General features: G+C 45.7%; 1 protein-coding gene across 3 annotated transcripts in view; it reads right to left on the bottom strand.

Annotated features, from left to right (window-relative positions):
• Positions 1-474: 474 nt before the first annotated feature.
• The window catches only part of LOC116946473 (protein scribble homolog), a 53,807-nt gene continuing 28,508 nt past the window's right edge, over positions 475-25,773 (bottom strand). For 2 of the 3 annotated variants that reach the window (XM_032961384.2, XM_032961382.2), the window contains 16 exons: positions 23,735-24,172; positions 22,610-22,690; positions 18,993-19,565; positions 17,933-18,043; positions 17,375-17,551; positions 16,184-16,300; positions 14,990-15,172; positions 10,267-10,386; positions 8,813-8,866; positions 7,502-7,598; positions 6,443-6,602; positions 5,178-5,369; positions 4,389-4,528; positions 3,001-3,056; positions 2,365-2,463; positions 475-1,293 (listed from right to left, as the gene is read on the bottom strand). In XM_032961384.2, the coding sequence (XP_032817275.1) occupies positions 1,267-1,293; positions 2,365-2,463; positions 3,001-3,056; positions 4,389-4,528; positions 5,178-5,369; positions 6,443-6,602; positions 7,502-7,598; positions 8,813-8,866; positions 10,267-10,386; positions 14,990-15,172; positions 16,184-16,300; positions 17,375-17,551; positions 17,933-18,043; positions 18,993-19,565; positions 22,610-22,690; positions 23,735-24,172 (2,625 nt within the window). In that variant the 3' untranslated portion in view covers positions 475-1,266. The remainder of the gene's footprint in view (positions 1,294-2,364; positions 2,464-3,000; positions 3,057-4,388; positions 4,529-5,177; positions 5,370-6,442; positions 6,603-7,501; positions 7,599-8,812; positions 8,867-10,266; positions 10,387-14,989; positions 15,173-16,183; positions 16,301-17,374; positions 17,552-17,932; positions 18,044-18,992; positions 19,566-22,609; positions 22,691-23,734; positions 24,173-25,773) is intronic. The other variant, XM_032961383.2, reaches the window with a different exon arrangement.

Genomic DNA, 25,773 nt, shown 5'->3' on the forward strand with positions numbered 1-25,773 from the left:
TGGATTGACAGGAAATTAAGGGGTGGTGTGGTTAGAACACTGCGCTATGAACCTGCTACCCGAGTTAAATTGCTGTCACTGGCTAATTAATATCAGTGGCGATATCTAAACCAGTATCAGGGCTGCTTGGCACTGATCAGCAGGGTGAGGTATGGTCAAACACCTCCCAGATGGATCTGGTATGTAGGGGATTTCATTATGACGTGGATTGAAAAAAAGCTGGAATTAATGTACGATGATTAAGGAAAGTGTTTGGGCATGGCACGATGCTAGAAGGGTTATTGGCCGATGGTCATGAAGTGGAAACCAAATGAGGATGACCAACATGGAGTCGGAGCGATGTGATTATCTCAAGTGTACGTACGAGCGATGTGATTATCTCAAGTGTACGTACGACAGATTGTGGCATTACAGAGTGAGGGATGGTGCCCGCATGACGATGCCTTCATTCAGCAGTGGAGACCACGGCTGATAAAGATGATGAAATTCACTTGCTTTATTTCCCCCAAAAATGTTTCCCACAAGCATAACAGAACATAACAGAATTACACTCATTGTTAAGCAACAGAGCATACTTGAAATGTTAGCGGTGGAAAATTAAATCAACATTTATTTCCACTGATTTACAAAACAGGCGTAATGCGTTAACATACAAAAACAGCTATTACGACGACTAACAACTGATGCGCTACTTTACATGTTAAAGCACTTAGAAACCTATCCGAGGCTGAGAACGTTGAATGATAAAGAAGTCGGTGCCCAAAAGGGAGGAACTGGTGTTTTATTTTTTTCTAACCCTACAGTATTGTAAAAGAACTTACAAAAATAAAATGCCAAGTGATGTACTTTTTTTTCCTTTATATATAAATTCACATCCGATCGTGTACACCCACCAAGAAGCAGCAAATATAAAAGTTAAAATCATTCACAGTTTATTTTACAGATGTGTCAAACTTGTAAACCTATCCCCGTTCTACACCTCTTAGTGTTTTGTTTAAAAACGATGGCTCTAGTTCTAAATTTTACACATTACTAACTGTACCAAATTTACAATAAAACGCTACTCATCGTTCTAGTTTGAGAGCATTTAAACTGAAAGTTTACATCCCGTTTTGAAACATATCAAACATGCAAACTGGAACATATAAAACCATAACTAGTTAACGATACACCAGCAGAAAGTGTCCCTGGTCGGTGCCAAAAAAAGGCATTTCTGCCAGATGAGGCATTTGGTGTACGCTGTCCGTTCTCTCCACCACCGTCCCCTCAATGAGTGTCATCACTTCTGGATACCTGCAAAATAAATCATGAGGAAAAAAAGGTTAATGTATACTCCTGCAGTATTTTTTTTGTTCAGAAGGAGCTTTGGAGAGCCCCTCTAGAGGGGTATTAAATCAATATTTAAGTGTGCTTTGAAAACCCGTCTCTTTAAACCGGTCTTCACCCGTTTGGTCGGTTGCCCTGGTTCTTTTTTTGTTTCCTGCTGTTCATGCATTGCGCATTGGGATCCTAGGACCAAATGCGCATTATACATTTGAATTATTATGGTATATGCTGAAGAAATGCCAGTTAGATAAAAGGTCAAGATCTTCCTTTCCTTTTGGTGGTAGGAAAGTAATTATGATATTTAAGGAACTGGTTATTTATTATATTCTTAGTTTTTTCGGTAAAGTCACGTTGAAGAGAACCAACAAAATATATATAAAACAATAAAAAATTCAGTAGGCTCACATGCCATTGACTTTTCCAAGACAGAGGTTCTTTGTAAGCCATCTGGCTTCCATGAGAGATTCGTTCATGAGGCTATCCACATATACAAGCACAGAGACAATTTCAACCGAGAAGATGGATTCTATCTTAGCAATCATTGGAAAGATTTGATAAACCATTTCAGGTCTTAATTGATTGTTCACGCTTACAGTGGCTTTAGACAGCATACATTATAAAAAATGTTGTCTCCCCCCTCCTCTTTTCAGAATATAGATGGACTAGTCCTGGGTAAACTGCCAAATCGCTGCGCGTAGCGCTAACGTTTTTTATAAATAAATAAATGCGCCGTTTATAAATACATTTATGCGAACCAACACACCTGAAGATGACCGTTTGAGTTATGGTCGAAACGTCGTGAGAATTTTTTATTGTTTTATATATATTTTATTATTTTGTTGTTTCTCTTCAACGTGACTTTACCGAAAAAACTAAGAATATGAATTACTGCAGTCACGACAGCTTTAAATCAAAATTTGGTTATTTATTGTCTAAGTTTACTGAAGCAGAAATGTACAAATTGTGATTATATGTTTCAGACAAGACTATATAAAGTTTTGGCACAGCTCTGTAACAAAAGAATGGATCGCTACTCACATTTGTGTTTTGCGTATGGGCGTCCGACGGTGCATTTAGTGTGGTCGGCGACTGAACCCAGCTCAGCTGAGATCCTGTTTCAAGACTGGCTTCAGAACCCTGGTGAGACACAGCACAGAGATTTACATCAACACAGGAAACCTCTGCTAAGTGCAGCTCAAGGTGACAATTAATTTTGACTGAATACAAAAAATAGAACATCCTCCGTTCTCATCAAGTCGTGTCTCGAGGTACAGAATCGATTCTGATCCCTATCATAGCAGTGCCCCACCCATCGTGTTTTTTACATTGTATACTAGAGAGAAATGGCCAACGGAAGCAGATCACGCAGAGCTACCTCTGAAATCCATTCATGTGACCCCCCCCCCCCCCCCCTCTGGTCCTTTCCCTTCTCTGCCACTGACAGTAATGTTTGTTGAATGACTGTCAAATATATATACTTAAATTCTCAGCGCTGGAATCTTTGAAAATTAAGTGCAATCAACTCACGACACATGAGGCCAGTTTAATCAGATAGCTGCCTAGATTCGAATCCAGAATCTCAACCATGCCGGCTCAGTGCTCCGACCTCTAAGCCACCCAAAAGCCACCTCTCATGGAAGCGTGTGTTTTTATTTGGAGGCAAACACAACTTACCAAGTTCCCTTGTGGAGAGCCCGTTTCATCTTTAAGACATTGGTAAACATTGTAATCTGAAGGAAAAATAAGGGTTTTAAATGGCAGTTGCACACTCACGAATGTCATTTAATACTAAAAACAAACAGCTTAAATGGAAGAGTAAACAATGGCCAGATGTTTTTGCATTGGTAAACATGCAAGAGCTTTGCTATGGTCTGTATCCCTTTGTCACAATGCTCTCATGCTAACCGTAAGGCACCCGTAGAAGAAAATCCACATATTCTTGGTTCTTTCGGTAAAGTCACGTTGAAGGGAAACAATAAAATAATAAAATATATATAAAACAATCTATTTTATTGTTTCCCTTCAACGTGGCTTTACCGAAAGAAACAAGAATATGAATCACTGCAGTCACGAAAGCTTTAAATCAAAATTTAAAATCCACATAGTTGGAACAGAGAGAAATACAACAGCAGAGGCATGAGAGAAAAAGCTGCAAGGTAAGGGTAACAGCATGAAAATATGCAATTTTTAGCAGAAAATATCCACTGAAGAACGTTAGAAGACTGAGGCTTCACGGTAATAGGAGGTAGAGTTAAGCGGAGATGGTGGGTTATTGTGAGGAATGGATGTAATGGCAAGGGTTAGGGTTGAGGTGAGAACGAGGGTAAATGTCTGAGAAAGTTTATACAGGCACAGCTTTAGTCTGACCTGAAAAAGGCCAATACCACTTGAGATAATACAGCTCTGTGTGGATTGTTCTGTACATGCATCTCTAAATGCAGTCGCAACTAGACGAGATGTAGACCCACATTATAATAGTATTGAAGGCGGTGCACCCAGAATGCACCCGATCTGATCAGATATTATAAGCTAAGCAAGGTGGAGCCTGGATAGCAAAAAAACAGGTGTATAAGACGTTATGGTCAGTAGAGGGCTGTGTAGCAAAATCCCTTGCAGTCCTGTATGCCTCCAACCTGCGCCAAACTGCACTGACCAGCATGGTGAAGATAGATAAAAAATATTCCTTACGGCCATGCTGGCTGGAATCTGGGCAGGCCCTCATCCAGCAGTGGATTGAGAAAGGGCCATACAAGACTGAAGACCCATAAACTCTGTAAATCATGGGCCCGACATGGCTTCATGAAATGAAAACATCAATTAATTCGTTTTAATCACCATCATTGTGAATTAAGGAAGCAAAAAAACGGGCCGCGCAACTCCATTGCGTGCAACCTAATCGATTGTATCCACACATAAGCAGGCGCTGTTGGTTGCACAACGGATCACTCGGGTGTAGACCGAGCAGAGAAACGGCACAGCGGTTGCCGCTTGCTTTTCGCATAGGTTCGCGGCACGAGTCCGGAAGGCCGCCAAAGAGGAGTGGACGGGCAAGGAAGACGCACCGTCGTGCGGAGACGGGGAGGCCGAGAGAGCAGGCGAGGGGGTCTCGGACAGCCGGTCCAGGTTGTTGCGCTTCTGGTTCTCCCGCGCCTTGGCGATCACCATCTGGGCCTTTAGCGCATCTTGCTCGAGAGATTTCATCCTGTTATCAGTGGGGGCAAAAAAAAATATCGATCAAGTGACGTTCAAACTAGGATGGTAACCAGGGTTGTTACCTTTGATTATCAAGCGTTATCGTCAGGTTTTTATTTGTTGTGGAATATATTCCAGAGCACCCCCCCCATCCTCCATCCCGGACCCTCATCCTGGACCCCCATCCCTGATCCACAGCCTTATGGAAATATTTTCCAGAACTAAAATTAAGCTCTGGTTATCAATAATTAAACTTAAAAAAAAAATACTGCGCTGACAAGAGTGGTGAAGTATAATCACGAATGACGCTTTATTATACAGTTGTGATGCAGTTAGGTACTTACCCTCTAGAAAATTGGCCAAATTGAGCAACAGGGTTGTCTTAATACTTGCAAACACCAGCACGACTAAAGGACGATTTGCAAATATGTAAAAGATTTTTGCCTTGACATTTACCCGACGTCTTCCGTCCTGCTAATAAACACCTCCGAGGAAAAACGCAAGTTGCCATGCGTTACAAAGTCTACGCAAAAGCACGACTTATGTTCCATTTAATTTTGGATCACTTGATTCCTCTTACAATCGATTACCCCTCCACCACGCCCCCCCCCCCCCCCACCCCAAGGACAAAACCACCGGGCACCACCCACGGAATGCACCTGGCGGCGCGCCACATGGCTCTCTTCTCCGCCTGCAGGGCCCTGCGCTCGGCCGGGGAGAGATCCCCGTCGCTGGGCAGCGGCTCGGGGCTCGGCCCGCCGCTCGCGCGCTCCTGGTAGCGCCGTTCGGCCTTGGCCGTCCTGACGGGCGCCGGCGCTCGGCTCTCCACGAACACCTCGTGCCCCTCGGGCCTGCGGCGCGAGACCACACGCGCACGCCAAACTCGCTCGCGGCAGGTGGAGTTGCCACCTTCCTGCCCCCCCCCCAACTGTAGACCAACTGCGGTCATATTTCGCAGTCAGCACGAGGTCGATGCCGAGCTCGTCAAGGTGCATAATACATCAGGTAAACTCCGATCATTCTCGCAGCGGCTATTGGCTAACCATCGAACAAAGACGATCAACTGCGTTAGATGTGCTTCTGCGGCCGTCTGGAACGATCTTTCCTTCCGATATTAGGAAGCCACTGGAGCGATGCACTCTTTAATCTAAATTTAAAACGAATTTCTTGATAACTACTTTTTGTGTTTAGTTTGTTGTCCTTTCCATGCACCTCCGATTAGCACGGTTGGCTATGTACCACGCAAAAGAAGTTTAAAATACGTACAGATCTCGGTACAAATCAATTCCTGCCACCAGAACACAGATGCCAATTCCCAGGCCATCCTGGTCAAACCCAAACTGGTGGCAGGTGCCCAACCACCAGTTTGCAATTCCTCTGTTGCAATGGTGTGTGCATACAGACATACAGATGACCTGTTAATCATGACCAGGTGACAGCCCATTGAAACCAAGACTCTCTCTTTCAAGTGTGACCTGGGTTAAAAACATACTTGATATACAACTATTTGTCACGTCATCACTGGAAGGCCTCCGTATGGGTTGTGGAGGTTGTCCGACCGTAATTCTCGCCACATGTCAAGTGGTAAAGAGTTGGGGGGGGGGCAACACTAGCTCCTCCCTGGGTTTAAATATTTACAGAAAAATAGCGAAGACATTAATAAACAAGCAAACTCTGGACCGGATTCACCATACGACGAGTCGGGACTTGCTTTGAACAATGCTGGTGAACTGCCACATGTTATAGGCAAGGACCCCCTCTTGACGATATACGTTCGAATCCATAAAAAACTTCGTAATACAGGACACAAAATAACGATTAGCGTTTTCGTCGAGTTACTTGAAAATAATTATTTTGTGTTATTTTGTAGTGTAGGGTTTTGCTTCTGCTGCTAGTGGGTTTTTTTTCTGCATCAGTCAAATACCTGGTGTTGAGGTTGCAGTCTTTGTCGTCCAATTGGAGAGAGGGTATCCCTCCCGTGTTGGCAGCATCTAACTCCGGACACTGGCTCGAGTCGTCACTGCTGTGATCGTTGTTCCCCATAAGGCACTCGTCATGGGCAGGCTTCTGCAACGTCTCCGTAGCTGAAGAAACGTATGAATACTTGCATTTATTTTGTTACACAATAGCAAACGATAATATCATAAGTTAATTACAGGCTTTTGCCAATCCTCTGCTGGACAAAGGCTCCCTCACTGTGTCAGTCATGGACGTTGACCATACTTCACATCAGTCGGTACGTATTGGGTGAGAGCAGCGGTGGACCGAGGACTGTTCAGATATCACTCGTCACTGATGACAGCCGTGGCAAATCAAATTCGGGTTGCTGAGCCCGGATTGCAGTGCCATCCATTGCGCCCTTACACTACTTGTGTGTTACATCTCGTCTCCTTATTTCTCCATTGCATTATTGCAATACTCCCGCATTTTATAACCGTCAGCTTCGAGAAGCGTAAATGTGCTCAGCGGCTTTTTCCCCAGAGTTAAGATATGAATTTGGGGCAAAGAGAAATTTCAACCAAATTATACATTTCATGATGCAGCTTTACCCGGACACCTTGGAGGTCACAGCTCCCCCGAAAGAATCGTTCGATCATAAAGCATTCTTATATGGGCCAATAATTTTATCATTTAACATCTGCTATTAGCGGATCCATTTCGACCACAGGTGAGAGGACTGACGACACGGATGTATTTTAAACCATGTGTTTTTGGTCACCCAAGCTTTACAAAGTGTACACCCAGCACAGTTCATCCGTCGGGATTTAATCAACGGCAAAACAATCTCTCGGATGTGACAGCGGTGCACCACAACGAGCCTTCTCCGACAGGGCGAGCGGTTCACGCTCGATGCCCCCCGAAACCAGCAACTGGATTTACAACTTGGACATCGATTTACAGTAGCCACTCAATTCACATCTATACAGCAGAAGAAGAACGAATGTCAGTGTGGGATGGATGCATTGGGTCGACGAGGCCTCACCGTGCTGTCGAGACGCGGACCCCTGCAACGCTCGCTCTTCCCTGGGACCGTCGCTCACGCGGTTGTCCACCTCCTGCCCGCGCTCCTCGGCGCTGGCCTGCAGACACGCACACATCCAATAAGGCCGGGCGAAGGTGCGCGTGACCGTGGTACGCACCTCCGATCAGCAAGGTTTGGCTACGTACGTTGCGGAAGTTCAACGTACGTAGATGCGTACCCGGTGTTAGTGTACGGCACACGTATGACTGTACTGGCGAATTAGGCATGCAATGACGTGTGCACACCGCGGTTCAACCGTCGCTGTTTGGGGGCCGAGATTCGTTTCAAGAGTCGATGTTTTTTTTAACACCGTTGTGAAAGCAGCGATGCTCATGATCGCAGGGGTCACGTCAGCCCGTGACAAACAATGTACCCGAATGGAAAGTAATCGATGCTTACACTCACAAGTTATGTTAACGTTGAGTGTAAAAATGAATATCAATGGCGGAATCGACGCGTCATTACATGCCCGGGATGGATCTTCAGTAACCACGTGTAAGTATTGACAGAGGCGGTGGAACGAGATAATTTAGGAGGGCCAGGCGTAGCTTGACAGTGGGAAAGTGGAGGCAGGTCCAGCGGGGGTGTCTCGCTACGGACTATGCCACTTTTATATTCCTCCGTGTACTCTGCACGCTGGATTTATTTGACAAGCCTCCACAGTTGACTACGCGTTGGCCAGTTCCACAACGTAGGCAACTGCAGTGAAAATTATCACGGCGTGTGATTTTTTTATTATCCAGTTTTAGAAGTATACATATGGCTTATTTATGGAACAAGTCAATGGTGCAACAATGTGTGAATGTAGTCGGGGTCATACGAAACCATTACATACAACATATGAAGTGAAAAAAAACGATTCTTTCGCATGTAAATCAGCGCGTTCATCGTGAGCTGGAGAGTCTATATTAGCGAATGAACCGACACATTGTTATACCACTGGGGAGGCTACTCGCTTGGGATCTGAACACTCCACCGCCTCCGAGTAGGGCACACGTTTATTCTGCAGTGCTCGGACGATGATGATATCTACAAAACGGCTACCACGTTACATTTTGAACGAAGGTGGTGAAACCGCATCAACGATGAAAATGTAACGCGGACAAAAAAAAGCAAACAAAACGATGAATCCACAGACACGGAAACCCTGTGAAACCTTTCCGGGTTAAGTTAGTGACGTTTGTTAAGACGTGGAAACCCACAGGTGTTAATCGTGAGCATGCCGATGGAAAACAACACTAATAGACATCACTAATGGCACCCGAACTGTACCTGTGTAGCTTCCTTAAGGCACAATGCTCTTTCACACTCTCTTCTCAGTTTCTCCTACATTCAAACGATAGTAAGTTCGTCACACTGCTCAACGACGACCTAACTTGAATCTTCAAGTTCAAGTGGAAAGGTGAGACGTTCCACGAGAGTTTGGGCGTGAATGCAATGAAGCTCATCCCACACGTTGATTATAATCCGAGGGTGGAATTATCCAGGTTTGGTTTTAACAATGCTCGTGATTTGTTTACATTTTAATGGCACGTGCCGGTTTAATTCTCGCTCTCTCGCTCATCGACGGTCAGTTGCTCAATGTCCATGTGATCGCAAACGGCATCAGCAAGTAAACACATTAATTACTTTAAGAAACAAAAATAAGATGACAAATCTGTTGTAAAGTAAACAACAGATTTATATCGCCAAATGTACATCTAGAATAGTATTTTTTTTTGGTTAGATCACGTAAATATAAATGTATCGTTAAACCCGCCACCACCCGAGACACAGCCAATTAGTAAGGTTTGTAACGTAAACAGAACATGCCAATTCGTTACTAGTACAGCACACCGGTTTTGTTGGAGAGCAAATCCACAACATTTACAATCAAAATGTACACCTGTTTTACACAAATACAAATAAAATAAGTTACATTTTTGGCCCTCATTCATCTGGACAGGTTTGTCCCCGCAGCATTGAAAATAATTAACATTTATGTGTAAGGCGCCTTCCACTCATGTCTCAAGGAGCCTTGTAAGACTAAGGATAAGTAAAGGCCAAGCGAGACAGAGAAGCTAAATAAACTGACTTAAGAAGATGTGTTTTAAGACGAAACTTAGAAGTATCTACATTATCGGAAAAACTAATTTCCAACGGTAGGGAATTCCACAACCGTTTTCAACATTCTTCGGTCTCATCAGCAGACATTGGCCTCAATTTGGCGAAAGCATGGTCCGCAATTTTTCTACACGATCCATATCGCAGCATGCGTGATCGTTTCAAAGCGACATTGTTCAGTGCTTGTGCGACAAGACACATGACTGCCCACAATGTGGCTCCCTCTACTGCATCGACTGCATGTTCACGCTCCCTTCCATTCATGCCCGGGAGCGGCGGCACTCGTTACACACAATGCTTGCCACAAATTAACCTTGCAGATCTCGGCAAAGAGCATAAACCATCACGTGAACTCCGGTCATCCTCGCAGCGGCTTTTGGCTAGCCGTCAAACGAAGGCGGTCACCGCATCACGCGCTTTCAGATGCGATTCTGCGGCCATCTGGAACACTCTTCCGTCCGATATTAGGACGCCACTGGAGCTATGCACTTTTAAATCTAGACTGAAAATGAATTTCTTTAGAACTGCTACTCTTGTTTAGTTTGCTGTCCTCATGAATACAATTTGGCTGTCTCAGGGAAGCAACGTGTCGTGGTGGCGCCCGCATCCGTGCGTGGACCCACGTTGTGCAGCAGCTCCACCTCTTCCATTGTTACGTCGCGGTCGATGGACGAGATGCTCTCCATGCTGTTCTTCCTGCCACCCGCCATGATGAACGGGTTGGCGATGATGCCCGGCGATATCTGGGAGAATCGTTTCATTTGTTTAACGGCACCAACTTACGAGAAGGGCCCCGGAACAGTTGCACTGAAACACAAGCTGCCTTATTCTTAGTTTTTTCGGTAAAGTCACGTTGAAGAGAAACAACAAAATAACAAAATATATATAAAACAATAAAAAATTCTCACGACGTTTCGACCATAACTCAAACGGTCATCATCAGGTGTGTCGGTTTGCATAAATTTATTTTTAAAACGGCACATTTATTTATTTATAAAAAACGTTGGCGTCACGCGCAGCGATTGGCAGTTTGCCCAGGACTAGTCCATCTATTTTTTTGAAAAGAGGAGGGGGGAGACGAAATTTTTTATAATGTATGCTGTCTGAAAGCCACTGTAAGCGTGAACAATCAATCAAGAACTGAAATGATTTATCAAATCTTTCCAATGATTGCTAAGATAGAATCCATCTTCTCGGTTGAAATTGTCTCTGTGCTTGTATATGTGGATAGCCTCATGAACGAATCTCTCATGGAAGCCAGATGGCTTACAAAGAACCTCCGTCTTGGAAAAGTCAATGGCATGTGAGCCTACTGAATTAGAACAATGATCTGCTACGGCCGAGGTGTTGGTCCTACCGTGTTTAAGGTCTGCTTTATGTTCACGAATGCGGTCCGAGACATGGCGTTTGGTTTCTCCAATGTAACTACTACCACAGAGGCAACTTAGTTTGTAGACACCAGGGTATTGTATGTCCGGAATCACATCTTTTACAGACGGAACCAGATCACGGATTTTATGTAATGTGTTGAAACGGACCTGGATCTTGTGTTTATTCAAGATTTTGGAGATCTTTTTTGTGATCCCAGCAATGTAGGGTAAAGTGATGGTTTTGAAAGGCTCCTCAAGAGGGTTCTTCTTCATGGTTTGAGTGATAGCTTTGCGGATTGTATAGTCGGAGTAACCATTAGCCCTAAGAGCTTGGTGTACGTGCTTGAGTTCACTGCTTATGTGTTCCTGGTCGGATATGCATTGGGCTCTATGATACAGAGTCTTGATGAGAGAATTCTTCTGTGATGGATGGTGGTGGGAATCCGGTTTCAGATAAGCATCCGTATGGGTAGCTTTCCTGTAGACAGAGTGACTGCCTCTTCAGCTGCTACTATGTCGACCAAATGTAAGGAAAACCTGATTTCCAAATTTAACCTCCTCTTCAACAAAAGACCGGACCCACACACCAAAAAGTTAGACGTTAATAAAGTCGTAATTAATCGCAGTAACAGTTCTATTTCCGATGGTCTGAAATCCGTTTTAGCTAAAGGTCTAAACTTTGCAGTCACACCTAAACACATACCAGTTAATGATATAATTGCCCAAGTAGACGTTGCTCTCAGGGGCCTGGGTCACATCGCTGCAGACGTAGCAAGATCTGAAATCGCTGCAACCCTCAAAAACGCTAAGATGCCAGCTAGCAACCTCAGCAAAGATGAGCGTTTTGAATTATATAAATTAAAAAAGAGGAATGATATTGTAGTTCTCTCAGCTGACAAAGGCAATTCTACTGTCATCATGGATAAAATAGAATACAACAACAAAATTAAAGAATTACTCGACGATGGTAGTTATACAAAAATAAAAAGAGATCCCACCAACAGCCTCGTCACACAAACCAACAAAATAATTTCTGATTCAACCGCATTAATTGATCAATCTAAACAGTTTTCGTTGAAACCTTCTGCTGCCAGGCCACCAAGATTATACGGCTTACCAAAAATACATAAAGTTGATACACCTCTTCGTCCCATAGTCTCTACTATCAGCTCCCCCACCTACAAACTAGCTCGTTTTTTGTCTGAAATCCTGCGTCCTTTCACTGGAAAGACCACCTCTGCGGTACAAAATTCTACTCACCTGGTATCAACAATCAAGGGTATTTCCCTGTCCCCAGACGACCTGCTTGTCAGTTTTGATGTAGTTTCCTTATTCACCAAGGTTCCTGTACCTGACACCATTGCAATCATTGAAGACTTGGTTCATCAAGGACTAAACACTGAGGTACCCCCCCTGGTGAGACACTGTTTAACCAATACATACTTCACTTGGAATGGAACTTTCTACAAACAAACTGAGGGCACCCCAATGGGCTCCCCCCTTTCTCCAGTTATAGCTAACATTTTCATGGAGAAATTTGAGACTGACGCCATCCAGACTGCCACTCTGCGCCCAACCTTATGGAAGAGGTACGTGGATGACACTTTTGTCATCTGGCCACATGGCCGGCCTGGTCTAGACCAATTCTTCGACCACATCAATTCCATACACCCAGCCATCAGATTTACCATGGAAGTCGAAATAGATGGCAAGATACCTTTTTTGGATGTCCTAATTAAAAAGAGACCTGATGGTTCAATGAGCCACTCTGTCTACAGGAAAGCTACCCATACGGATGCTTATCTGAAACCGGATTCCCACCACCATCCATCACAGAAGAATTCTCTCATCAAGACTCTGTATCATAGAGCCCAATGCATATCCGACCAGGAACACATAAGCAGTGAACTCAAGCACGTACACCAAGCTCTTAGGGCTAATGGTTACTCCGACTATACAATCCGCAAAGCTATCACTCAAACCATGAAGAAGAACCCTCTTGAGGAGCCTTTCAAAACCATCACTTTACCCTACATTGCTGGGATCACAAAAAAGATCTCCAAAATCTTGAATAAACACAAGATCCAGGTCCGTTTCAACATATTACATAAAATCCGTGATCTGGTTCCGTCTGTAAAAGATGTGATTCCGGACATACAATACCCTGGTGTCTACAAACTAAGTTGCCTCTGTGGTAGTAGTTACATTGGAGAAACCAAACGCCATGTCTCGGACCGCATTCGTGAACATAAAGCAGACCTTAAACACGGTAGGACCAACACCTCGGCCGTAGCAGATCATTGTTCTAATTCAGTAGGCTCACATGCCATTGACTTTTCCAAGACGGAGGTTCTTTGTAAGCCATCTGGCTTCCATGAGAGATTCGTTCATGAGGCTATCCACATATACAAGCACAGAGACAATTTCAACCGAGAAGATGGATTCTATCTTAGCAATCATTGGAAAGATTTGATAAATCATTTCAGTTCTTGATTGATTGTTCACGCTTACAGTGGCTTTCAGACAGCATACATTATAAAAAAATTCGTCTCCCCCCTCCTCTTTTCAAAAAAATAGATGGACTAGTCCTGGGCAAACTGCCAATCGCTGCGCGTGACGCCAACGTTTTTTATAAATAAATAAATGTGCCGTTTTAAAAATAAATTTATGCAAACCGACACACCTGATGATGACCGTTTGAGTTATGGTCGAAACGTCGTGAGAATTTTTTATTGTTTTATATATATTTTGTTATTTTGTTGTTTCTCTTCAACGTGACTTTACCGAAAAAACTAAGAATATGAATTACTGCAGTCACGAAAGCTTTAAATCAAAATACAAGCTGCCTTATTCATTCCCCCAAAGGGCTCACTATGTTGTTATACGACTGCGTACGTGATATGTAAAACATGACCTCGTGCAGCGTTTCGATTGCATCTAATAGTATATAGGTGAAGTAAGATGGAAAATAAGTATTTTAATGACAGCAAACATCCAACCAAGACATATTAATTCTGAAGTGTCATAATGAGAAAAGTAACACATGCATTAAATTGGAAAAATATCATTCAAACCAACGACAGCCAGATATGAACAGGCCCTAATGCAGCACTCACTTATCCAATCTCAATTACTTAAAAAAGAGGGCAGCCTATTGTATGAACAGGATAATGACACATCACACTCGATAAAAGACAATCATCAACCACACGACACTCAGCATTCACCGGATCCTCCCCACTCACCTGACACTTTGTCACTCAACAGGCACTCACCATTAAAAATAACCACTTATACTCACCGCATGTTTACGACTCACCCCTCACCAACTCACCACTCCAAATTTACAGGATACTCACCAGGAACTCAACAAAAATCCACAAATATGAAACCACTCGCCATATTCACTAACCACCTCACCAGACACCCCGTACACACTTACCAAACCTGACACTCACCACTTACATGAACACTCAATCACAATTACTGCTGAAACACCACTCCTCATCTGACATTCAGCACTCGGCACGAACACTTAGCACTCGCACACTCACACCTGCCATTCACCAGTCCACCAATTACTGACAAATAGAGCTTCTGTAGCATGGACTGGCTAATGGTACTACTGTACAGGTGCCAAACTGCACACAGTGGCATAGCACTGTGAACCCAGCAGGGGGCGAACCCCTCACTGCGCTTCACGGGCAGTTAAGATTATTTTTTTTTTTACACAGAATCCTTAGGAAGACTTCTGAACCACAGCTGGGATAATCAATCACTTAATAAGTAATCGATGGCTCTACCGATCATCCATTCCACTCCTCTGCTAAAAAAAAAAAGTAGCTGGACCATAACACGCCAGCACACGAGTGCACGGGCGCCTCGGTTGCAACAGAACAGTCGGCCGCCGTGGCCGTGCTGGGAGGGGGCGACGGTGGAGGAGGGTTCGGGGGGGACGGGGGGGGGGTTTCCATGCCTCCTTGGCGGCGCTAGCGTCGTAGCCGTGGCACACGAGCACCGCCAGCTTGTCGCCCACGGAGCGCAGCGCTCGCACCGCCTCCGTGTGCGTGGCGCCAAGCAGGGACTGCCCGTTCACCTCCAGTAGCCGCATGCCCACACGCAGTTGTCCCTCGCGGCCGCACGCTCCCGAGCTGTTGATCTGCAAAAGCAAATGTAGATATGTTGAACTTCTTTCGCACCGTACTTAGCCAACCGTGCAAATGACATAAGTCAGTACATTTCATGCCACTCTCAGCAGAGCATCAGAGGTTACTACTAAGGAGAGGGGGGGCCGTTCAGGCTATCGAGCATGTTCGGGCAGGAAACTACAAACAAGCTGGAAGACAGCCTAAAATCGGCACCAACAATTGCCCAAGCTCTGTGGGCTGCCAATGTGGGGTAGGGGGGGGAACTTGTAACTTGAGCTTATATACTTTATTTGTATTCATTTATTTTTAGTGACTTGCTTACCTTTCCTATACTTTGCACTCCTGTCTGTTTTTGTATTGTTTATTGTTGTAACTTTCTGACCCACCCCGACTGGACATCTGTGAAAAAGAGCTTCAAAGCTCATCGGATTCCTTCTGTCTCAATAAATATTCCGATTATGATATACAAGTAAAATGCCACTCGATTCATTTGTGGGTAGTTTTTCAAATTTTGTCAAGTTGGACCACGACGCCGGCACACAATGGCCCGCTCCTGCTAAAGACGCCGTTGTTGGATCTTTAACGTCCACTGTAGAGTAAACGGCGCGTATTTTCTTTCCCCTGGTTAATACACCCGCAGTTTTAACCAAGGTGGCCCGCGGGGCCGCAACCGTGAAACTCTGCAACGAGCGGCAAACGCACTACTGCTGAGCCACGTCGCTGCCTAGCGAGCAAGCGTACAAAGCGGGGATAGGTCACCAGCTCGCAGAGGCACTGTAGTAAATACACGCACCAGCGCTTTCACTGCAAAACATTCGTTATTGAAAGTTTGATTAAACGGTCAAAACACATCGCCTTGGTGATTTGCCCCGTGAACGGCGACGGAAACACTACATGTTTTTTCCAGCTCACACGCCATCAATACATCCACCCAGAGTCGTCACCTGGGGTGGGAAACACGACTACGGCGGGGGTGAAGGGGTGGTGGGTGGGTGGGGGGGGGGATCAGGGGTCGGGCTCACCCGAGAGATGAAGATACCCTCGTCGCCGCTATCAAACGGGTTACCCGGGTGACTCCGTGCGCCTCCACGTATGCTCATCCCCAGCTTCTCTCCGACCCTCTTCTCAATCTCGATTTCCTGCCAAGGCAACAACGACAGCGAGCTCCACTGAAAACACACCTAAGAACACCAACAATAACCCACTGCACCTTGCCAATGGTTTCCACCATCAGCCAGATCCTGCAGATCCTCTGCACAGAAGACAAATATGGTCGGCACCATTGGTCCATGAGCCCAGGCTAGATGTTTCTCTTGCCGGTACCGCCTGCGGTGGCATAACTTTAATGGTTCTAATTGCTTTATGGGGCACACTAATAGTGAGTTATGTGATAACCATTTAAAATGAATATGTTCAAGTAATTCACTCTTAGTCGCGATAGAAATACATCGATATGACTTACATGTTTTGACCTAAGGTGGTTCAAATTTCTGCTATGGCCCATGGACTAGATATAATTTTTCATGATACCATAAAATATCAAATTTCACAATAAAACAATTAGCATCATGCCCCGACTGCCCTTTTATGCAACACTCTATTCCCTTCCTGTGGCATGCCGTGGGGTCGACAGTTTTATACCTTGTACTGATTAGAAATTCTTATGGCTGGCTTATGGTGAGTGATCTGCACTTGAACGCGTTTAAGTAAACTTTATTTGTACCGGTAGAACAGAAAAGCACAAAAATCTAATACAAAAAGTGAAATACAATTTTTTTTTTTGCGATCGTGATAATCATTACATTGTGAAAGCTAGTAGAAGAGTAGACCAAATACTGTCTAGAGGGGGAACTCGAGATATCGCTCTTGGGAAGTGGTTCTTAACCTGGGGTGCACGCACGCCCTAAGGGTACGAGATGCTCTTTTTGGGGGTGCGAAACATGCCAGATTTTTTTTTAGAAGGTAAGTCATCGAAAACACAGATTAAGCACGGCCACATACGTACAACTACTTTGTTTCATTAACGCTTGAGAACCAAAGGGGTGCAAGGCTGCAGTGGAGGTGAAGAACCACTTCGCTAAGAGAAGCCCTTCTGCCAGCAGGGGGGGAGTGCGAGCAAGCAATTTGGAGGGTCCGCACCTTTGCCTTTCATGACAGACAAGCCTGGTGCTAACCAAGAGCGTGCCCCTCCCCACCCAGGCGTCCAAAGCTACCTGCATGCCCAGGGGCGGCGGGTCGTGCTGCACGAACATGTGGATGGCTGGTTTGCCCCCGAGTAGCGCGCACACCGCCTCCTGGTGCGTGCAGTGCCGCACGTCCAGCCCATTCACCGACAGGATGCGATCGCCAACCCTCATGTTCGTCTTGGCCGCCTGGCCGTCGGCTATTATCTAAGAAACCGCACAGCGTCACGTCGCCAATAATCGATCAGCTTCGGGATTTATAAAACGAAAGGTACGATTATACCAAGACTTGTAATGAACGTTATTTATTGTCCGGCGAGAATCCGTTGAGAGTAAAGCCTGTTTTGTTATCGAGACCTGAGATGCAAAGTACGGCACAAGATTCATGGGAAATTGTTGAACACCATCATACAAATCTGCATGAAAAAGATCAAATATTTTCATCCCGGCAAAGTTAACATTAATAACAAATTCAAGAGTAAACATTTTACAGCTATACGTTTCAGGCTAATAAATAACACGCTTGCAACCTTAGTTTTAACGCAATTAAAAAAAGATCACAACAGATGTATACTGCCCTTTCTTTACCTTCGAGATGAATATCCCAGGCTTGTCGATGCCAAAGGGATGGCTGGAGTGGTCGCTGCCTCCGACTATACTCAAGCCCAGGGGTCCATCAGTCTTGAGCAACACGATTTCCTACAATTCAACATTACTCTCAATTGGCTACAACACAAGCATGGTGGTAGAACATTAGCCACTATACAAGTGGACATTCACAATATATGTTTGGGGTGTCTGGTACTCTTATTACCAGACACGGGGGGCTTGCAAGAGTAATTAAATGCTCTTGATGCAAAGGCTGGTGGTGGATCACACATGTTTGTGAAACCCCCCAAACCAGCTAGTGTGGGAGATGGACAGATAACAACAGATGGCCAATAGATGTGTCCGTAAACACATCTACAAGGACCCTCGAGTGTTATTTCATTGAATGCATGGGGTTTCTCTCGGTACACCAGTTGTATTCTCCAACATGCATAACACTCCTCTTCAATGGAACTATGCAAACAGCATCTCAATGTGGGACACCTCATGAAGACATCGAGACCCAGTGAGGCTTTTCTGCATAAATATATAACATATAAAACATCAAGTTTTTGTGGGTCACACAGATGTGTGAAACTCCAAAAACACTCTGGACTGAGGTGGCTAGGATATAACAGCACAGCAAGCAGGCTCGTAAACCAATCTCTGTGGACTCTGGAGTCTTAGCGCATCGAATGTGTATGTTTCATTAAGCGATTCCAATGTCCTCCCATGCACAACACACTTAATGAACAAAGCGGCAAATCCGAATGCAATACAAGCTTAAATATGCCTCTTGAGATTGTGAGGCTTTCCTGAATAGCATCATTGAAATGCTCCTGCACCTGCAAGTGCTAGATAGATTGTTATATTGCAGGGCAGTGGAAGATGGCTACTGCTTGGGGCGCCCTTCAACCAGCAGTGAACCGATCTGGCTGGTAACGCTTATGATTGTGATGCTGTCAATTATGTCTTCATGTGTCTAACCTGGCAGCATCAGCAAAACAAAAATCAAACTTCTCGATAAAGCCTCCGCGTGCGTGGATTTACACGACCGCACCTCAACGGGGTAAGGATGCTCCTCCTGCTCGGACACGTGGTTGCTCCCCGGCTCCACGTCCGCTGGCTCCTCGTCGCCGAGCTTCACCTCCTCGTCCTCCTCCCCCCTCTCCCCATTCCCATCCTCCCCATCAACATCCTCCCCATCCTCTTCATCCCCATCTTCCTCGTCCGGGCTAAGCGGGTACCCGGGCGGGGGGCTGCTGGGCCTGCCTGGGGGTTTGTGCCCCTGTGCCTGGTAGCCGGGCGGTGGGCTCTCCGGCCTGGTCTGGCCGTTCTCTAGCTCCCAGCTCGAGTACTGAGGCGGCGGGCTGCACGAGCGTCCTGGCGGTTTCCCGGCCGGCAGGCCGTCCGGTAGGACCGGCGACTGCCCGTCCGTCTGGTCGTCTGGCTGGGCCTTTAGCTGGCCATCTAGCTGTCCGCCTAGCTGGCCCAGCGGCCTGCTCTCCACGAGCCCTGGCTGGATGTATTCCAGCTGTTCCCGTTGGAGCAGCATTGTGATTGAGGTCGCGGAGGAGGTAAGAAGGGCTACCGCCTGGTCATGCCTGGCTTCTGTCATGTCTACGCCATTGATCTAGAGAAGGTGCACAAACCGTGCCGGGTAAGCCAAGCCAACCAGCAACAAGAGGGAAACAACTCTTTCCGTGTATACGTAATGCAAGATAAAAATCACACGTATAAGGAAAACCGACAGCATGTCTACATTATAGGGTCTGAACACGAATGCTGCAGGTTCTCAAAATGTGCTCAGCAAAGAAATGTGAAGTGAGCACCACTTCTGATCAAATCTGTCCCGATTAAAAAATATATATATATTTTGAGCGCTATCAGCAGCAACGTTGACATAACGATCGTGAAAAATGGGCTAATCTGTTGGTAGGGATCCGCGCGCACTCAGACAGGTCCTATCCAGCTGTTCATCGCAATCGCCGGTATTAAGCCAGTGCAGGGCATTAATAAATGCCACCATTAGTAGATTAATCGTCTGGCCAACATTAAGGCGGCACTCACATGCACGCTGTTAATTAACTGGCTCATCGTACCGGAGCAGCGGGCAGTATCCCAGAGGAAGAGAAAATTTCAGACGGTTAGTACATTTAAAGGAAGGGAAAGAGAGTGCCTTTAAGGAAGTAAGAAATAACGTTTCATAAAATTAAATCCTCTTGTGTCTGGAGACGAAGCACCCTGTGCAGCCTCCACAGCTGAAGTGAACGTGACTCGGTGAGAGCGAGGAAGCATGGTGGACACGCATCCCTGTCAGTGGATGGCAGCTGCCAAGTATGCAACGATTCTGGGTCGCGATTCAATTCAAGAGCGAGTTATTTTTGCTTAACACTGCGGGGAATGTAAGCGTCTCGAGTAGCTGTGAGCTTCTAAGCTCTCCGATGCGTCTTCAGATTGTACTTCTTGTTGTTTGGCATAACATCCGAGGTTTCGTCCCTGAGAAGAAGCTCCCCGTGTGTGGAGTGAAACGACAGACATCGTAATGCCAAACATTACAAAGTACAACTGAAAAAAACCGTTGGAGAGCTATTCTATAAAAAAAAACCCATGTAGATGTGAAGCCTCTTTTGTCAATCTATTCAAAGGATGAAGGTCTCACAGCACCGGGCAGGTCACGGGAGGTTATCTGGCCGTAATTCACCACACTGGTCAGTGCCGGTTGATGAAGCCTACAACCTATACCAAATTAAGAGCACAGACTCCCCACGCACGTCATTTTAAGCGTGTATCACACGTGCAAGCGTCAATTTTAATGGATTCAATCGATGTACCGTTGCATGCCTGTCAGATGCTCCACCTCTCAAAAATGTGCCCACCCTGTAATTCAAGAGCTGATAGAAAGGGGGTCGCCGCCGCCACCACCCAGCCAACACCCCCACGCAAAGGCGGGGGGGGGGGGACAGCTGGGATTCCCCATTCTCAGGGAGGACGAGACTCCGGCTGTGGAGGTTAAGAGCCTTACCGAGCAGGGTGCAGACAGAAGCCAGCACTGGCCAGACAGTACCACCGCTTACCCCCCCGCCCCCCCTCACCCACCACCGTGACGGCATGCTGTTACGAGTCCCACCACCAAGCACCCTTCCCACCGCCCCCCCCAACCAACCCACAGTCGGGCAAAGTGCTCATTAGTGGCATGCGACGAGTGAGGGGAGAAAAAAAAAAACACAAAAAGGATGGAGGAACAAAAAAAAATTCAAAACATCAGGCAGTTAGTATGAAAGTGAACGCGCTGGATCCACCGACGTGACGTGCCCATCAGCACCGAGGCTGATCCGGAGACCTTAACACAGAGGGCTGTAAAGATTTGCCAATGACAGTTCAATTTAAGAGTTTTTGTCTTGTTTTTTTTACCATGCCATGTTTTTTCTCATTTTTAGTCGTCTTGTTTGTATACATTTGTTGTCTCCATTCGCCTACAATCACATACGTTCTGTGTAATTTTCGGCAATTAATACCGTATCATTTTCAGAAATTAATACTGTGCTTAGGGCACAGTATTTGATTAAACAATACATTCTATGAATGAATGCGGTCTTTACACCAAAACTAATCTGAAATCATGAATGTATGTCTGTATTGATGCAAAGTTTTTTCGACATGCTTAAGTTCACCTAATTTTGCTGCAAACACATGACAATATTCACGGGCTAGTTTCAAAATCTTCTAGCATTTACGGGCTGATTTCTGGAAGCGTGGGCGAGTTCTAGTAAAGCACCCTATTTGCCTTTTACAAGAAGTGAAAATGCCATTGCATATCGTCAGCACACCCAGTTTGACTTTCACAAGTTAAACATTTAAACAATGCTGGCATATATGAATAAAAATCATTTTCAATTATAATTAAAAGTCTAGGGATTATATAACTATTTTATGCAATGTGTAAGAACATATGGCAAAGTATTTATTACAGGCTCACTCTTGCAACAAATACTTCTCAACAGTGTTTCACCAGGGAACCCTGCTGGAAGTGCCCATATTATTAAGGAATATTGTTTATAATACGTTAGTGCAAGAGCATTAAAAGTACCTCCCGCTTACAATGCACGTGCAAAATGCCCAACGTGCGCCGATGATTTATGACTGCCATTACAAGAGATGTAACATCGATATTGATTCTCAAGCTCGTGATACGTGCGTCGCATAGCGTCCACATTAAAAAAAGTTTTGTTTATATTATTATTTGCATACGACACCATGCAATGGGCTCAAGTGACCCCTGCAGCCACGAGAGGCAGCTATGTTCACCACAATGATAAACAGATGATTATTTTTTCAATAAAAACTGATCTCGAATTGAGCTCGCAACCCTTGAGAACCCTCACAGGTCGGTGTAGGTAAGCCTATGGGATGTCATGCAAATCTACGGGGTCTACACATCTCGATTGGTCTCAGTGACAGTGTAGTTTGCATGGGCCTTGGTGCAAGAAATTAAATGAAGCCCACCCCCTCCCCCATCCAATTTCTCCCCCCTCTGTAGCCTGGTGCCCGGGTGCAGTTGCAGTTAGGCCACTGGGATTGAGCTATCTAAAGGGCCAAATTCACGCTGGGTCCCCTCAGGCCGGGTAAGGAGACCGTGGACGTTGCTTCGCAGCAGCAGAGGAGAGAAATACTTACAGCCAGAACGCGATCCGCAACAGCCATCGTGCCCTCCAGATCTGCCGTGCCACCCTCCGCTATCCTTGAAATGAAGATTCCCTAAGAGGGAGAAACGTGCTGCGTTAGTCCATAGGTCCTATGTCAGAATCAGAATATATTTATATATACTGGTGAAATCCTTTTAGCTATGAAGCTCTTTTTCACAGATGTCCAGGAGGGATGGGTCAGAACGTAACAAGTCGATTGGCCCGGTTTCTCTGCAGGTCATATTATTCTATAGATCCTATTTTAATCTCCGGGTCATATGATAGGCTCTTGGTCCTTAGCTGCTCTGTAGGTCCCATGTTATCTATACTATATAAATGTACGGGTTGTATGTCGGTCTAAAGACTATGGTCAGTCTGCAGGTGTTATAGAAGTGTATTGTAAATCCCATTGGCCTGTTATTCCCACCAGGCACCCTAGCAGAGAGAACGTGTTGTGCAAGGTTCACCAAAGATAAAATCTGCAGCCTATGAGTCATGCGGACACTTGTATTTGTGACTGACATTATGCAATTTTTAACAAAGCATATACAATAGATACATTGTTGATGCAATGCAAAGTTGCTATCAGTTACAGCTTTGAAGTATATATATTACTGGGTGCAAGAAAACAGGAACACACAAAAACAACTATTCACCAAAGGTCATTGCAATCTTCCTACTATACAAAACAATGGAGCGCTCGGCATTCGCGAGAACAGATTAGGTCGGCCTGCAGCAACATCAATCCTCTATTCAGCCAAGCACATGCAGTCACTCAAATACTAATACACCTGCTTGTTCTGGAGGAGAGTACTGCAGATGAACAGACATCTTGGAACAGATGCGGACCCACCCCCTTCACTCCCACCACACGTAGCTGCCGATCGACTGTGGTGTAAGCGTGTATACTGCCGTATGATCCACTGGGTCAATCATCGCCGAGGGAGAACAAATCGAACCGGTGACATCCGGATCGCAAGTCCAGTGTGTGGACCGTTAACACCGCAGCAGGAAGACCGTTTATGAGAAAGGGAATGGGGTTGTATTCACGGACAGGATTGTGGCTACAGATCGGCCTATTTGGAGAAATCCATCCCACACCGCGGCGCAAGCGTACGCTGTGGGAGCCCTTGAAGGGCGTCGACCCCTTGCCGCCGGCGATGCTGAAGCCAAGCCCTCTCTCGTTCCTCAGCAGCCGCACGGAGAGCTGTTCTCGCATCACGGTGGGCTCCGGCTCGGGCGCGAACGTGACGGCCGAACGGCGCTCGCGCAGGGGGGGCTGCGCCGGCGTCGTCAGCTTCGGCGCTACCGCCGCCGCCGCCGCCGCCGCTTCAGGGGCCGTGGCCGCCGGCGTCGACGGCGGCGGTGGCGGCTGCGGCGTGGGTGTCGGCGGCAGCGAAGGGGACTGCGGAGGGGGCGGCCGTGCCACGCTCACGGCGTGCTCGGGCTCCACCATGCGCTCCCGTAGCACCAGCAGCTCCATGACGCTGCCGCTGTTCTTCAGAGCGCTCACCGCCTCCTGGTGCTCGGCATCCACCAGCACCACGCCATTCACCTGCATTGTGAGGAAGAGGGTGTCACTTGCAATGCGTTAAGATCCCCCCAAATAGACGGCCCTGGCCGAAAGGTGATCGTGACAAACTAAACACAAAAATAACTGCTTTTTGTCTTTAGTTTGTTGTCCTTCCCCCACACCTCCAATTAACATGGTTGGCTACGTAGGGTGTGAAAGAAGTTCAACATAATGCATACATGTGACTGGAGTTCAGCGTGTTACTGTATTCTTCGGATTACAATTTTTCACTGATGGATTGTCTGGGGTTGTCAGACAATCCAAAAGATGTGTGACCATATTTGCAGTGTGTCTTACTCTTTGAAAGCATCTTACAATCCAGAGAATTTGATACAAATTGAGCTGGCAAAATGAGTCGATTAATATAATGAATCGTTTAACCTATCGCTTGGACACCAAGATCCTGTATCCCGAAGGCAGGAATCCCCCTATGACCCAGACCCAATGTGATGCGGCTTACGATGCCGACGCGGCTAACGATGCCGACGCCGTCACAGACCACTGCCCAGTATCTGCTGTTCAAGCGTGCTGGACACGTGGCGCCAACAGAGGTGAGACTATAACGTTTCTATTTTCGTGTTATCAAATTAATTTAGTAATCGAAGTGGCAGTCAGCAGAGTAATCGATCACTCTAATAACCTCACAGATCAGCTCTAGTTATAAGCAAACAATCCTGAATGGAAGCTAAGAGGGGCTGAGTATTGCTCAGTACTGAGATGGTAAAAATACCATGTATTGCATGCTTGGGTTGCGAGGGTCCAAGAGATGGTCGGAGAGCAAACGATTCAAGAATCGATCTCTATAGCGCTTCAAACGTTATCCCCTTGCATTCAAATACATTTTTTCTGGGTACGCCAGTTTTCGCCAATGCACCTAGCCAAACACTCATTCATGAAACTGGCCAAAAATACCAATTCAGACGCCACCTGAAAAGAGTGTTTTAGACTATGGGAAATTTTCTGGAAAAAAGGGCACGATTATTATTATTATTTGGCACAATTCGTTTTACGTGCTGCGCTGAATAGACTCCATGGTGTTTGTTGAGGACTTGCTTATAAAACCAAACAAGCCAGCGGCATCGAAAAAAACACCGGCATAATGAGAAACAGTGAATGTTTTGTATATCAGGCTGATGACGTCAATGTAATGCCGTTATAATGATGGTGCTATGATGGAGAGCTTAGCGGTAGCTTTCCATTATTTTTTTTCTCATTAATGAAGCTTGAAACTCAGGTCAAACGGCCCGGGTTACACAGCCAGCCGGGGGGGGCATGTAACAACATAAACAAATTATTTGGCGATGCTGCACGCTGGCAGTGGGGCACAGGCACAAAAGACAAACACTAAACACAATTTGTCAATAAACAATGCCTTCAAAAGGATAACAGGTGGCGTTACGGGCAATGTCCTATGGTGTAAAGTTCCGTCTCCAACTCTTATCCACTCTCTCTGGCCTCTAAGCATGTGCTATGAAGGGCCATCGTTCAAAATGTCTGCCTATTTTTTTTATTATTTTAAGGCCACATTGTGAAACATGAATATGTTGAGTTTTTATTGGTTAAATTTCGATTTAAAGCTTTCG

Source organism: Petromyzon marinus, chromosome 27 (assembly GCF_048934315.1).
Source record: "Petromyzon marinus isolate PM22_M1 ecotype Great Lakes invasive population chromosome 27, UKy_Petmar_22M1.pri1.0, whole genome shotgun sequence".
NCBI classification, from domain to species: Eukaryota; Metazoa; Chordata; class Hyperoartia; order Petromyzontiformes; family Petromyzontidae; genus Petromyzon; species Petromyzon marinus.